The sequence below is a fragment of the Chiroxiphia lanceolata genome, chromosome 1 (assembly GCF_009829145.1).
Source record: "Chiroxiphia lanceolata isolate bChiLan1 chromosome 1, bChiLan1.pri, whole genome shotgun sequence".
In the NCBI taxonomy this organism is placed as follows: domain Eukaryota; kingdom Metazoa; phylum Chordata; class Aves; order Passeriformes; family Pipridae; genus Chiroxiphia; species Chiroxiphia lanceolata.
This window is the reverse complement of record NC_045637.1, coordinates 101,330,664-101,344,872: the sequence shown is the minus strand read 5'-3', so window position 1 is coordinate 101,344,872 and position 14,209 is coordinate 101,330,664. Positions and strand designations below refer to the sequence as shown.

General features: G+C 50.1%; 2 protein-coding genes across 7 annotated transcripts in view; one reads left to right on the top strand and one right to left on the bottom strand.

Annotated features, from left to right (window-relative positions):
• CDK13 (cyclin dependent kinase 13) overlaps positions 1-4,081 on the bottom strand; it is a 49,304-nt gene extending 45,223 nt beyond the window's left edge. For all 6 annotated transcript variants that reach the window (XM_032675610.1, XM_032675635.1, XM_032675643.1 and 3 more), the window contains exon 1: positions 2,410-4,081. In XM_032675610.1, the coding sequence (XP_032531501.1) occupies positions 2,410-3,605 (1,196 nt within the window). In that variant the 5' untranslated portion in view covers positions 3,606-4,081. The remainder of the gene's footprint in view (positions 1-2,409) is intronic.
• Positions 4,082-12,480: 8,399 nt separating this feature from the next.
• On the top strand, positions 12,481-13,873 carry LOC116791798 (E3 ubiquitin-protein ligase Topors-like). Its single transcript, XM_032698150.1, has 2 exons — positions 12,481-12,730; positions 12,839-13,873. The coding sequence occupies exon 2, from the start codon at positions 12,850-12,852 to the stop codon at positions 13,858-13,860; it is 1,011 nt and encodes a 336-aa protein (XP_032554041.1). The 5' UTR covers positions 12,481-12,730; positions 12,839-12,849; the 3' UTR covers positions 13,861-13,873.
• The last annotated feature ends 336 nt before the right edge of the window (positions 13,874-14,209 follow it).

The following is a 14,209-nucleotide window of genomic DNA, read 5'->3' as shown; positions in this document are numbered from 1 at the left end:
CTGGATACAAGCCCAGAATTAAGTCTTTAAATCATCCAGATGAAGGCGACAGGTGCTGCAAGAAGCTGTTGCCTTCATGAAACTGTAATATTCTATCAAGTCTAAGTCCACTATATCTTAAACAAGACAGTAAAAACGTTCAGCATTTCAGTTGTAGTATCACAGAGTCCAGCTAAAAGTGATCATGATATAGTTTTCAGTGGTTGAAACAACAGTATAAAAAGCTTCCATCTTTATTTCCCTATTGCCACTGCAGTACACATAATGTGGAATAGCTGTATGGGAGCAAAAAAAAAAACACCACTAGCTTTGTTTTCTCCACAACTAGTAAAGATAACGAACAACTGAGTTAATCTTCACACTTTCGGTTTCTTTTGTTTTCTGTGAAAATTATATTTTTGCAATGAATGCCCCATTGGGACAGACCAACATTGCTTTCTACATATAGCAACCTCTCATTTTCACTCAACCATTCTAATACCTCTCCTGTAAACCTGACAGTCTGCATTTGTCAACAAGTAATTTATCCGTAAGCAGTTAAAAACTGGATGCAAATTACAGTTGAACTGGAGGGAGAAAGGAAGGAAGGTGGGAAGTCACATAGCTAACTCCTAGAAACAGATCTGCAGCTCAAAGATTTGCTCACCACAGAGTCAACAGAAAAATCAGGACATTTAAACTCTCATGCTTCAAAATCACAGGCCCAACAGAAAAAAAAGAAACACAATCCTCCTACAAAACTCTACTACAAACTGATCAGTCTGGGCATAAGACAGAACCCTAAGCTTAACTGGGCTGTCAACGTGACTAATACAGCTATTCCTAAAGGCAAACCTCACGTACATAATTTTGCTCATCATTATTAGCTTTCTTATTCCAGGATATAAGAAACTACAAAAATAATCTGATTCCTTGAACATTTAAATCAAGCTATGCAGATAATATTCCAAATATGCTATTATTAAAATAATTTTGAAAGTGTATCCTTAACCACTTGTAACAGGCTCTCACAGAACAACATGCTGTTTTTCAGAGCAATTACATTGTTTTCTGCTTGAAACACTTCGTATACAAAACTGTTTCATACAACCACACCTTAAAACAATCACTATTTTTATGCCAAGGCACCGTTGTTCTCCCTCTCTCTGAACAAAGTAGGACACAGCTTTGTTACTTCGCTCTTTAAACAGCGCACCCAGGACAGCAGACCCTACCAACAGCCAGTGAAACACAAGAACAGCTTCAGCTTGTTCCCTGGATACACTGCAGGACACCCCAAATGGAAACCAACACAAAGTACTCATTACAAACACCAGAGAACAGTTCCCAGACAAGTGGTAACTGCCTTGTAAGTAAGGTAATGCCTTGTAAACAAAATTTTTGCCAGTAGAACGACAAATTGCCTGATGCTTTTAAAATTAAAAGTCCAGACATGAATTTAAGTAAACCTATAAACAATGAGGCAACAGTAGGATTCCTACATAGGAATAAAAATCTTCAGTTATAAACACATACTGAGCAAGTACTTTAAATTCTCAGTGGACTTTGATGCAGGTTAAAATATTCTGAAGAGCTTTAATTCCACCACACGATTTGTATCTGATTAGAAACACGCAGCTCATGTTTCCTCTTCGTATAAAATTCAAAATCATGCAATGCTAACTTTAACACCCTGAGTACCCACTAACTGAAAAAAAAAATTATTTGTAAACACACTCCAATACATTCATGTACACAACCTTACTAGAAAAAGAGCTTTACATTTATTTTCATTGGTTGTGTATAGCACAAAAGACAAACACATCTTGACATTGACTCGTTTTCCTAGCAAAACACAGAGTTTAAGTCTTTCTGTAGACCTCTAAAAAGAACAAGAAACACTTGTAAACACAGACTACCTGTGAGCTTGTTCTCTCTTTAGGTTAGTGGGAATTAAACCAAAACCAAATGTATTTAATATAAATCCTATTTTACGGGGCAATACGATACATAAAAACGTACCAGAGAATGTCTGTGCTCTATAAGTAAAGATTTAAAAATCAAAACTGGTCCTTCAGAAAACCTGTCCTCCAAGAAGCATCTTCCTTCAGTCACTCTAATCCGAGAATATTCTCGTGCCCTTTTTACATTTAAAAGCCTTTTTCCAGCTAGGTGGTCTCCCACGGAGAGAAACTAGACGCAGAAGTGTTACAGACACAGGCAACCGCGTCTCCGTTTACCCCCAAGAGACAAGACAGGAAGATCTTTGTACTTGTCCCTCTACCCTTCCCCCCGCCCCAGCTTTCTGGCAGCAAGAGGGCAAGACTGTTGCTGAATGCACACTTCTCAGACCTTCCCTGCATCCCCTCCTCCACATACCGAGCCCCCTTCCCCATTCCTCCTTCCCGCCTCACCCCGGCCCGGACTCACCGGATAACGGGGCTGTAGGGGCTCCGCGACCGGCGCCAGCTGCTGTAGGGGCTGGGTGACACATCCCCGCCGCGCTCGTAGGAGCTGTGCCGGCTGTAGCTGGGGGAGCGGCGGCGGCTGTAGGGGCTGAGTGGTGAGCGGGCGCTCACCGGGCTAAGCGACTTGCGGCCGCGCTGGCTCTGCGAGGAGCGGTGCAGCGGGGGGCTGTCATCCCGCCCGGGGCTGGGCGACGAGCGCTGCCGCCGGTACGCCTTGGGCTCAGGCTTGTCGTCCCGGTAAGCCTTCGGCGGGTCCTTGTAAGCCGACGGCGGCTCCTTGGCCGCTTTAGTCCGGCTCCGATGCGCCTTGCTCTCCCGCTCTTTCCTGCCACTGCTGGGCGAGGCGAGGGAGCCCTTCCTGCGGCTGTCGCTGCCGCCGCCGCTGGTACTCTTGAGTCCCTCCCGGTCCTGGCTCCCGGTGTGGTTGTGGCGGCTGCGGGACTTGGAGGACGACGAAGAGGGCTCGGGTGCCCCGCGGCCCGGCGCCGCCGCCCCCTCCTGTTGCGCCTTGTCCTCGCCGCGCCGGCGGTGCTCCCGGTGCCGCTCCTTGGAGCGCCCGCTGCTACCGCGGTGCTCCCGACGGGACCGGCCGCTCCGCTCCGCCTCGCTCCGCTGCCGCTGGGTCCCGCCGCCCGACGAGGAGCCCGGGCTGCCCCCACCGCTGCCCCCGCCGGCCGCACCGCCGCCCAGCAGCCCCTCGGACTGGGAGCTCACGTCGTCGTACTCCTCCACCAGAGTGCTCAGCCCGCCGCTACTGCGCCGCTTCTCCGCCTCCTGGGTGCCCCCGCCGCCCCCGCCGCCGCCGCGGCCCCGCCGCCGCTTGTGCCGGGAACCCGAGCGCCGCTTGCCCCGCGGCCGCTTCCGCTCCCCGCCGTCCCCGCAGCAGGAGGAGGCGCCGGTGGCCGCTAGGAAGAGCAGGGACTGCGGCGGCAGCGGTGGTTGCAACAGCGGGGGCTGCAGGAGCGGCGGCTGCAGCAGCGGGAACAGCAGCGGGTGCGGGGCCGGCGGTGGCGGCTGCGGCTGGGCCGCGAAGCGTTTCCGCCTCCGGTGGTGCAGCCGCTTCTTGTCGGCCGCCGCCTCCACCGCCGCGCTGCCGCCGCTGCCCCAGCCCCGGCTGCCCCCGCTCCCGCCGGCCGCCGCGTCCGAGGTGCTCGGCATCGAGCTCGCTCACGGCCGAGGGCGCGGCCCAGGAACCCGCCGCCGCCGCGCTCAGGGCGCCATGGGGACCCGCACCGGGACCGACCCCTGCGGCCGCGCCGGGGCCTCGCTCGCTCCCGCACCGCCCGCCTGCCTCACATGGGGCCCCGCCAGTACATACGGAGTCGGGCCGGCGCTGAGGGCGCTGCCCGAGTCGGCAGCTGCGGAGCGGCACCGGGAGCGCCCCGCAGGCCGGCGCGGCCTCTCCCGCAACGCGGAAGTGTCTCCCGGCGGCGGCGGCTCCTCCTTACTCCATCCTGGGCCGCGGCCGGGGACACGGACACCGGGCGCGGGCCGCGGGGCCGCCTCCTCCTCCCTCAGGCGCTGCCCGGCAGGGCAGCGGGGTCAGGCTGGGCCGGGCCGCCCCCGGGCAGGGCGTCCGGGGCGCTGCGCGGCTCCGCTCCCGCGGATCGTGCCCGGCGGGGCCCGCAGGTGGCGGTGGCGGTGCCCGGGGCGCTGACGCGGGCTCGACGGTATCGCGCGGTGACACCCGCACCGGGGAAACACGGACACGGGCCGGCGCCGCGCGGCGCATGCGCGGAGCCGGCGGCGCGCGGGGGAGGGGGAGCGCGGCCCGCCAATCGCGCGCGGCGCCACAGCCTTCACCCGCATGCCCGAGAACCGCTCGCTCTCGCGAAATCTCACCTCCTTCTCCCCCGTCCGTCCCGTGCGGCTCTCGCGATACCGCGGCTCTCGCGGGAACTGCGCCATGCCCGCCCCGCGGGCGGCGGGAGGGGGGCGAGGATGGCGGCGGATGGGGGGGAGGGCCTTGAACGAAGCGATTGACGGCACCGCGCGTCCTCCGCGGCTCTCCGTGTCTCTGCCATCAGCGCTCTCTAAAGGCAACGCGCAGAAACTGATGCACAGGAGGTTCCACCTGAACATGAGGAAGAACTTCTTTAGTGTGCGAGTGACGGCGCACTGGAACAGGTTGCCCAGAGAGCTTGTGGAGTCTCCCTCACTGGAGATACTCAAGAACTGTCTGGACACAACTCTGAGCAATGTACTCTAGGATGATCCTGTTTGGGCAGGGGGGTTGGACCAGATGACCCGCTGTGTGATCCCTTCCATCCTGACTCATCCTGTGGGCTGTAGCGGGGCGGGCGCTGCGGGAGGCAGCGTAGGAAACCCCCCGCTTTCCAGGTGGTTTTCCCTGCTTTTATTTTGCGTAGGCCCTGCTTATTGATTTGGGGGGAAGGGAGGAGTGAGAGCTCCTACTGAATTACACCGTTGGAGAAAATCCCTCCAGTTAGAAGGCATGTGTACCTCTGAACAGTGAAGCCACTTCATTGCTTCCTGAAAAGTTTTTTGTTGGTTTTTTTTTGCTCTCTTACAGTACTGAAACAAACTTAGAACATTTTAAGTTTCCTTCCCAACTTCTTGATTTCTGATTTCACACTGTAATGAAGTCTCGAGCTCTTTTTTCCCTTTTTCTACCCTCTCTATCCTTTTGCTTTTTCATGGTTTTACTGAATTTCCGGACTGGATCTGTGACTCTGCTGCCTGTTCCTCCACTCACCTTCTTGGGCTGACTTTCTTCCATTGGTAGCATCTGCCATACCATCTTAAATGTCGTTGTGAAAGCAGAATCTGTTTTTCCCTAGGGAGTTAAAAGTCTTCTGGCCACCTTGCTATCTAATTGTTGTTAGTTAGCTTACATACATACTGGTTACTTGTCTTTGTAAAACTGTGCAAAAATAAAGAACCAAACCAAAGAAACCCACCTGTTTTTCGCTGTTGTATTTCAGCTTCCTGAATCCATCTAATCTAATAATTTCCTCTCCATTTCTAAACCCAAGCAAAAGCACTCTTCCTATCCAGGTCCTGTGCGTCATCTGCTTCCAGCAAACCTCCTTTCACAAGTTTGTTACTTTACTTCACCCCTCACCTCTGTGTTCCAATTCACATTTCTTACAAACGTTGCCATCAAAGCATTCATTACGTATTTCTGTAGTTATGCGCACACACACATGCCCTTTCCTTCAGGCTTTCTCTTAAGGCAAGTGTCACGTGCAGAACAGCCACGCCTTTTTTTTCTCCATTCTCTGATAGTGTCCCATTGGATGGTGAAGGAGAGAAGGTCCCTGTCCAAGGAGGATTGCTCGGACCTAGGCAGTGACATGTTTATACTTTGCCAAATCATGTTTATTAATATGCTGTGTCTCGTGAGACTACTGCAGGATGTAGGGGTCAGTAGCAACATGTCTCACATCTTCCCAGGAGCTGTGTTATGTGCCATGCCTCACAGATTTCATCTGTGGCTGTTGTGGAATAGCTTATCTTTCCATGGTGGCCTGGAGGCTGCTCTCAGCTTTGCTGGGGTCCTGTACTGCTCACTGTGTAAATGAATGTTCAGCGACTCCTAAGAGGTTCTCCAGGATGTGTGACAACACACTCAGCAAAGCCAGTGCACCATCAAGCTTCTGGCACGTTAAAAAAAATCCCCAAAACAGAACCCAGAAAGGCAACAACCCTTCACAGAGGCAGCTGTGGAGACTGTGGATAATTATACAGGGCAGATCTGGACAATGCAACACAGGCTGCAATTTCTAATTTACTCCTGAGCATTAGCTGGCACTTCTGGAGCAGGAATATGTTATTTGCAGGACTTGTGTCATTAGCAGTGGACTGATGGAGCGAGCCCCGTGACTTGTCGGAGAAGCTTAACTAGAAGCTAAGCTGCTAATGACAGGGAGTTTACTCTGCCTGGAAATTAGCTACACCAGGTTGTGGGGGGATTTGCCATCAACAATCATGGCAGTGTTGGCAGCTGTCAGCCAATAAGCGATGGCAGCGTAAGATTTGACAATGGAAACCTATAGAAACCCATAGATTCCTGCCTGACGTAACAAAGCAGACCTGAGACAGATCCCTTACAGAGAATGAAATCCTTCAGAAGCATTGAAGTCTTTGAAGCAATTTTTGGCTTCACAAAGAGCCAGAAAATTCAAGATGCATTACAACTTGTTTCCACAAGGCTCAGTGGGGAAGAGCAAATAGTAGAGAAAGGAGAGCCAGATCAGACTTTGGCAGTGGCACCTGCAGTGGTGTGAGAACTGGAACTCTGAAGAGATGGTTGTTCCACAACAAGCTGAAACCTTGTGTCATAGTGTTACGACCCGCCCCAGAAAAAGGGGAGAGGAGTAACCCAGGTTCTTATCAATAATTCCCTTGGGGTGGATTAGAGTGAAACGACATTGAATAATCGGTGTCTGAAAACATATAGAGGTAGGGTTTATTTTAACAATTTTGTTTTAACAGGTATGTTAGCATTTTGGGTGTTGTCATCTATATTATATATCACAGGGATAACCCCTGGGGGGGAAAATGCATAAGGGAGAGAAAGGAAAGACAGGATAAAGCTAAGGGAGAGTAAGGGAAAGAAAAGCTGAGAGTGGACAGATGTCTATAGTCACCACCCACGGGGTCCAGCAATGACAGTTGGTAGTTGCCGCTTCCATGCCTGTCAGTTGAAGTGGTGGCCTTGATCTGCTGGGGGTGAAGGAGGGAAGCCCCCACACTCCCAAGAAGTTATGAGTTATTACATCCATGGTCAGTGTCATGGGCCATGCCTTGAGCCTCCAACCTCTCCCTGGGCCCTGCGCAAGAGTTTCTGTGTCTGGCCTGGTTCCCACCCCTTTTCAGACTGGCAGAGGGGGAGATGGGCTCCTATGGGCCATCAGAGGTCCTGCCCCGGGCCCGACACCTTCAATTGCCCATCAGAGGTACAATGCAACAGTCAAAAGCCTGCAAGCTCGGCTCTTCACTGGAGGGAGGGACAGGCCCAACTGTCCATCTGAGGAAAAGTCAAAAGCCTGCAAAAGTCTCCTAGAATGCATAAATCATTAACCATTTCAGTCTCTGACACATAGGAATATTGGTTGGAGATATATCTTGCAAGGTATTGTTGTATGGTCAGAACATCAAAACAGTGGTAAACACTAGAGAAAAAACAGCTGGAAAGTTTTAGCCAAAATACTATCAGCTCCAAAAGTATTTGGATGCCAGCTCTAGAAATGGGGCCCTTAGAAGAGCACTTCCCTAACAGCCATCCTGTGGAGGAAACTTGGGCTAACATTTAGGTAACTTTTTTTTTTTTTAAAGCTCAACTTATGTGCTGATTCTTTACTCAAATATTTTTTTATATCTGGAAAAGCACATTAAGGCTCCCAAGAGTCTGTTCTGAGCAACTGTTCACCATCGTTAGTATAATACAGTTGGTGAAAATAAATGCTGAGCTGGTCATACACTAAGGAGGAGACTGTTCCTACATGTCATGGGCAATGTTACCACTTCTTTTTCTTGTTAAGGTTTTCGTTGTACTTTCTTCCTTCTGTCTTTTAAAGTTTCTGTGTCCTGCCTTTGCCACCATATGTAAAAAGTTCTTAGCAACATCCTTCTACTGCAGCATAACTGTCTAGATTAAGTATTAAGATAAAAAAGCTTTAAGATAAAAAGAAATACGAAAAGTTTTCAGTAGTTTAAGGATCTTTATTTTTCAGCAGAATTCCTCAGGGCTTGTTTGTTGACTTGGAAGGCGTTTTTCCTTAAGGATGATTTTTATTTGGTTGGGGGGTTTTTTGGGGGGTGGTGGTGGGAAAAGTTGTCTAGTTTTCACTCTCTCCTGAGTGGCAACACGTATCTAGAATTCTTTGAATTTTTTTTCCAGTCTTCCAGTATCAACCTGCTTTTTCTCCTACAAGTACAATTTTCCCCAAACACAGAGAGAGTTAGAAATTAAAATTTGTAGCTTGAGGGGGTTTTTTCGTTGGTTGAGTTTGGGTTTGGGGGTCTTTTTTTAGATAATTGTGGAAATCTTAGAAGGCATCTTATTCTTACTCTCTGAAGTACTGTATGCTTTCACGTCTTCTATTTTACAAAATACAGGCTAATATGGTGTCTACATATACTGTCATGTTTAGTCCAGGAGTATTTTTTATTACTACTTTTGCTATTTCTTTACTGCAACTGTATTTGTATCTTGCCCTAAGATTGTCTATTTACTGAAGTGCAATAATTCATGTTTTCCAAGGCTCTGTTGAAAAATTGGCTAGATTAAATATGTCAGTGTTTGTTCTTCCCAACCAGAAGAATGTTGCTATGATCTGGGAACTCAAGTGTTGGAAAAAACAGAGAAGGATAAAGACCTGTGTATTGGTTGATCAGGACACAAGTGGACTTACCAGTGAAATGTCAAATGCAGTGAAATGTCATACACAGAAGGGTTGAGAGAGATTAATGCTGTCTTTAAGTCACTGTTACATCACTGAGTTTCTGTTCTGGTCATTCTTATTTAGAGAAAGGCAAATTCACAACAAGAGCAGAAAACGCTATGAAGATCATCAGTGAACCAAGATCTTAATTTCAAGGGAGACTGGCAGAGCATGGTTAGTCTAGCATAACAAAGAAGAGGAAGTCACAGTGTTCCATAAATTTAGCTTGAGGGTAGCGAAGGTGTCCCTGCCCATGACAGAGGGGTTGGAACTAGATGATCTTTAGGGTCCCTTCCAACCTAAATCATTCTGTGATTCTAGGAAAGAAGATAGAAGAGACAAGAACTATTTGCACTGAGAAGAGTTAGTGCAGTCAGTTATAAACAAAATGTCATGGCTTTAAAGCCCATTCTCTTCTAAAGCAGGCTTATTACCTGCTGCTGGGAGACACTTGCACGGTTGCCACTCACCCTGACTCCTTTGGGAAAGCAAACTATTAATACTTCCCAAAGCCGTTAGGCTAGAACTTAAGTGGTTGATACCAGATTCATCCATCGATTCATTCAATGATACCAGATTCATTCATTCATTCCATCCATTCTTAGCAATGGATGGAAAAGTATATGCTGCCCTCCACAAACTCAGAGCACAGAGGTCTTTTCAGATTTTTAACTACCAAGTTCACAAATATTCAGAACAATCACCCCCTTTCTTAACTCAGGATGCATTTCCTCTGCTGACTGAGCCCTGCTTAAATGTACCAAGACCTTTAGTCACTCAAGCATGCTGCAACCACCTGAGGGAGCAGCAAACAGCTTGCAGCTTCATGTGAGGGCCTACTTTGACACCAAAAGCCTGGTCCCTAGAATAAGAAGGTCTGTGACTGGTTTGAAGCCACAATAGCACCCCACACAAATGCTTTGGCAAACCATTTTGTAGAAAAGTTTCCCTAGAGGTCAGCATAGCAAAGAACATGAAACCGGAAACCGAATTCACGGGAGTACTTCTACTGCAAGAAATCTATCATCCTCCAAGAGCACTCACTTCTGAACTGCTACTCTTGGAGCAGCTCCTAATTCTGCAAATAAATTAAAACCATTCATGCCATTCACCAGTCAAACTGTGGAATGAAAGCTAACATTTTTATTAGCTTGATACTGCCTGGGAAGGTGATATGATAACCCTAGACCTAAAGTAGAGAATTCTGCCTCAGAAATTATGGGGGTTAACTTTTCAGAGGTGCCAACAGGCTGTCTCACTAGTTTATCTCTGTTTTCCAATAATAAATGCAGCATAATTCCCTTCCCTCCCTTCCTCTTCCCTTTTTTCCCCAAGGTATCTGTTGCAATATCACTGTATAAGTACATGTTAAACTTACGGAAGTCTACCCAAGAATATTGCACTACAATACTGACATACACAGACACTCTTTTCTCTCTGTAAGCTCCTAAGTAGTGCCCGAATTAATGGGAAATTTATGTAAACCACATATAAAATTACTTAAATTGTCTTAATTGTCAAGCTTTGTATTTCGAGTAAGAAGGGAGTGGGAGAAACAGATAAGTTTTGGCAACAGCAAAATACTTCAAAGAATATTAAGCTGTGAATATTATTTAATTTTACAAAGTCAAAATTTTTTTTTCCATTTGAAATTTTCTTTTGCTTAATAAGATTTGTCTAATAAACAGTGTTGATACCAGGGAAGTACACTCCAGAAATGCCCACTCAAACAATTCTACCTCTCTTTCCCACTTCTTGTCTGTCCCTACTGAGATACTTCCTTGACACCTGGTGGTACAGTGTCCTCCAAACGCCAGAGCAAAAAGCAGGAAAATATCTTCACTGAAATGGTTGAAAATATCTTCGCTGAAATGGCTGACAAGCGCTTGAACAGGCTGCCCAGGGTAGTGGTAGAGTCAGCATCCCTGGAGGTATCTCAGATCTGCAGGTGACGCACTTAGGCCCATCCCTTAGAGGTGGCCTTGGCAGTGCTAAGTTTGCATTTGGACTCCATAGCCTTAGAGGTCTTTTCCAATATAATTCTATTCCAGCCTGATTCTGTGATTCAATGGTTCTAGTCTCTCTACATACTGAGTCTCCAAATTTGTGAAGAATCAGGTAGGAAAGAGAAATGCACAGTTGCAAAGGAGTAGCCTCATCCTACAGAGATTTAAACCTGACAGTGACACACAGTAGAACCAAGGCTTACAGGGCTCTGTTATTAATGGATCCAGTGGAAATACAAATCTTTTAAAAAAAGCATCCCATCCTGCTTATTAATAAGAAAAGGCTGGTCAGGAAAACCCAGGGTCAGCCAGGCCAACTCCCAGTGGTATAGGAGATGGCTCTAAGGATGCTCAGGTAAGGCCTTGATCCAAGGAGATAAATGATTGGTTGGTTTTTTAACCTTTTCCTCCTGGCAAGAACTTTGTGCAGAGGCTGGCCAGAAATGTCAGGATGTGTTTGCCTCTCCCAGTGGTGTAGACAAGCAGCATTGTGAATAGAGGTGGTGAGCAGACTGGATCCAAGACAAACAGGAGACGCAGGCAGGTGGGACACGAGCAGGATGGAGCGAGGAGTGGGGCCAGCAGCCAGCACGGGACCCTGGACAACACCGGCTGGACTGGACCAAAACCAACGCTGGGCACTGCCTAAAATACCCCCCGCTGGGCGCTCACTAGCCATCTTGGCTCGGGGTAGAACTTTCCACGATGTCGATTGGTTAAGCTGCTGGTATCCAGGCAGGCTGGCTCTGCCAAGCCAGGAAAACGTAACAACTCTCTGTTGGAGACTCTCCAGGGGTGCCAGCAAGCAGTCGAAAACATCGCTGTAGGTCGATGAAGACACCCCTGCCAAGAGCTAAAGTCAGCGTTCGCCAGCTTAAGTCACTGGGCTCCGGAGGAGACTGCTGGTAGCCTGCAAAACTTACACTTGGCACCCAGGTACCTCAGCTGATGGAAATAGCTTCCTTAGTGTGAAGTGGTTAATTGCCCCTTGTGCAATTTTAACAGGTTCAAAGAAGCCTTGCCCAAGGCGCTTAAGTGCCCCTTAACACCTATTGTGAATCGGCGGAGCGACTAATTACCAGTTGTTTATTGCCCCGGTCAATGTAAAAACAAAGTAGCAAGTCAGAGATGAACCAATCTCTTACATGACCACCCCATTGTGCCCATCACCCCCGACCCAGTGAGGCTGTAGAGAGGAAAAACTCTGACTTTAAAACCAAACTGGCAAGAACTTTGTGCAGAGGCCGGCCTGAAATGTCAGGATGTCTTTGCCTCTCCCAGTGGCCTAGACAAGCAGCACTGTGAATAGAGAACTTGGGCCGTCATCGCACAAGATTTTAGTGGGCCGACCCACGTTGCCAATTTACAAAGCACCCTTCCCTGTCACACAAACTTAAAAGTAACAAGTACTGCTCTTCTAAAAGAAAAGTGCTTGGACTGACGACTCCAAATCATTATAAAAGGCAGAGGCACGAAGGAATGATGGGACAGCACGGCCCATGCAGCCCATTTCTTTGCCTGATGCCATGTTCCTGAGGGGGTGAAAAGCCTGCTCTGACGGCCCCAGGTTCGGAAGGTGTGTTGTCGAGGGCGTTGGCATGGAGCAGTGGGCTGCAACATCAACGTTCCGTAGACTATGACCTCTCATCCCTGGCTGCCCGTATCTGGGCACCGGCAGAACCTGGCTCAGACTCGCTGGCGCCTGGGGTCCTGTCGGGCGTGCCTGGGAGGACCGGAAGGCTGCGAAGTCGTTGGAGGTTGCCATTGGCAGCTTTCAGTGCTCATCCCCGAGCTATTATTGCCCATTTCCCCGGCCCTGCCTGGTTCAGGCAGCCGGGTACTGTGAGGAGTGCTTGCAGTAGCACAGGTAGGCTGTGCGGGAAACTTCCGCTGCCTCCCTGGGACAGCAAGTGACCATTTTGCAGTCACTTGACGCCAGCAAGAGGGAACGGCTCCTGCACTCAGCTCTCCCCAGCCTGCTGCAACATGGCCGAGGAGACACCGTGGAACTGCCCTGTCTGCCGTGAGGCTGAAGGAGAGGTGGCTTCTATAATGCCCTGTCTCCACGTGTTCTGCCTGGGCTGCATTGTGCGCTGGGCAAAGAAGATGCCCTCGTGCCCCCTTTGCAGGCAGGCTATCCACGCCATCATCTACTCTGTGCGGTCAGAGGAAGACTTTTTGGAGGTAGTCCTTGAACACCCCTCGAACCCATTGGTTGCTGACCAGGAGGATGAGGAGGCGGATGAGGAGCAGATGCCAATTTACGTAGCTGGCTTCCCTGCGGAGCTCTGGGCAACGTTTTTCCAGGAGTCCCCAGAAATCCTGGAGCCTCTGCTGCCCTGGCTGAACCAGGAGCTGTCGGCGTTGTTCAGTGCCCACTGGTGGGAAGAGGCTCTGGCAGAGAGCACCATCTTGGCAAATCTGTGCCGCTTTGGACTGAACGAGGAGGTCTTGGTCCGGGAGCTGCAGCCCATCCTGGAAGACCACACCGAGGCTTTTGTGCGCCAGCTCATCAGCGTTGCCGCTGACAGGTGCACTGATCAGATCCGGCGGCAGATGGGCCTCCTGGACTCCCATACTGATGAGGAGCAGGACAGCCCCCCAGCCAGCCCTGGACCCTCTGCCCCTCGTGAGAGGACTCCCAGCCCCAGCCTGGTCTCCTCCCGTGGCCCTGCAGTCTCCAGTGCGGAGGAGGAGGAGGACACCAGCACATTGGAGGCCCCTCTCCGTGGAAGTCCTGGACGCTCTCCATCTCCACTTGCCCCTGCAGAGCAGGAGCAGCCCCAGGACGAGGCAGCAGCAGTAGCAGGTCCCTCTGGCCAGGGCTGCACCCGCAGCCCCTCCCCTCCTGGCCAAGACAGGGACTGCTTGCCCGGGGGGCCCCGGCGCCCCCAGAAGAGGAGGGCCTCTGGCCCACAGGACCCTCCCCAGCCCTGCAAGAGGCCGTCCCGCCGTCGGCGGAAGCGACTAACCCTTAGTTCAAGAAAAAAGAAATAAAGTTTTGTTTCTCAGACTCAGTCTCTGGGTGTTGCTTTCTCTCCCTTCTCCTGGTGCCTTCTCCCTTTCCCCTCATGCCCCACCATAGGCGGCAATCACCTGCTTTTGGGCATGGCCACGGGTCCCTGGAACCTCAGGGCCATATGCATGGCATCTTCTCCTGCAGGAAATCCCACTGCAGCTGCACACCAACAGTGCAGTAGGTGCTGAGGGCAGAGTGGGCAGGAGGGACAGCTGGTTTACCAGAAGAACAATGCCCTCAGCTGCACCCAGTTCCTTCTGCTCTGCTCTGGTTTCTCAACATCATCCGGGGCAACCTCACTCATCGGAAGGCTTTCAAGGATGCACA

Bases quoted from the DNA above. Each gene is read 5' to 3' on its own strand.
- LOC116791798 (XM_032698150.1), top strand. From the start codon at position 12,850: ATGGCCGAGGAGACACCGTGGAACTGCCCTGTCTGCCGTGAGGCTGAA.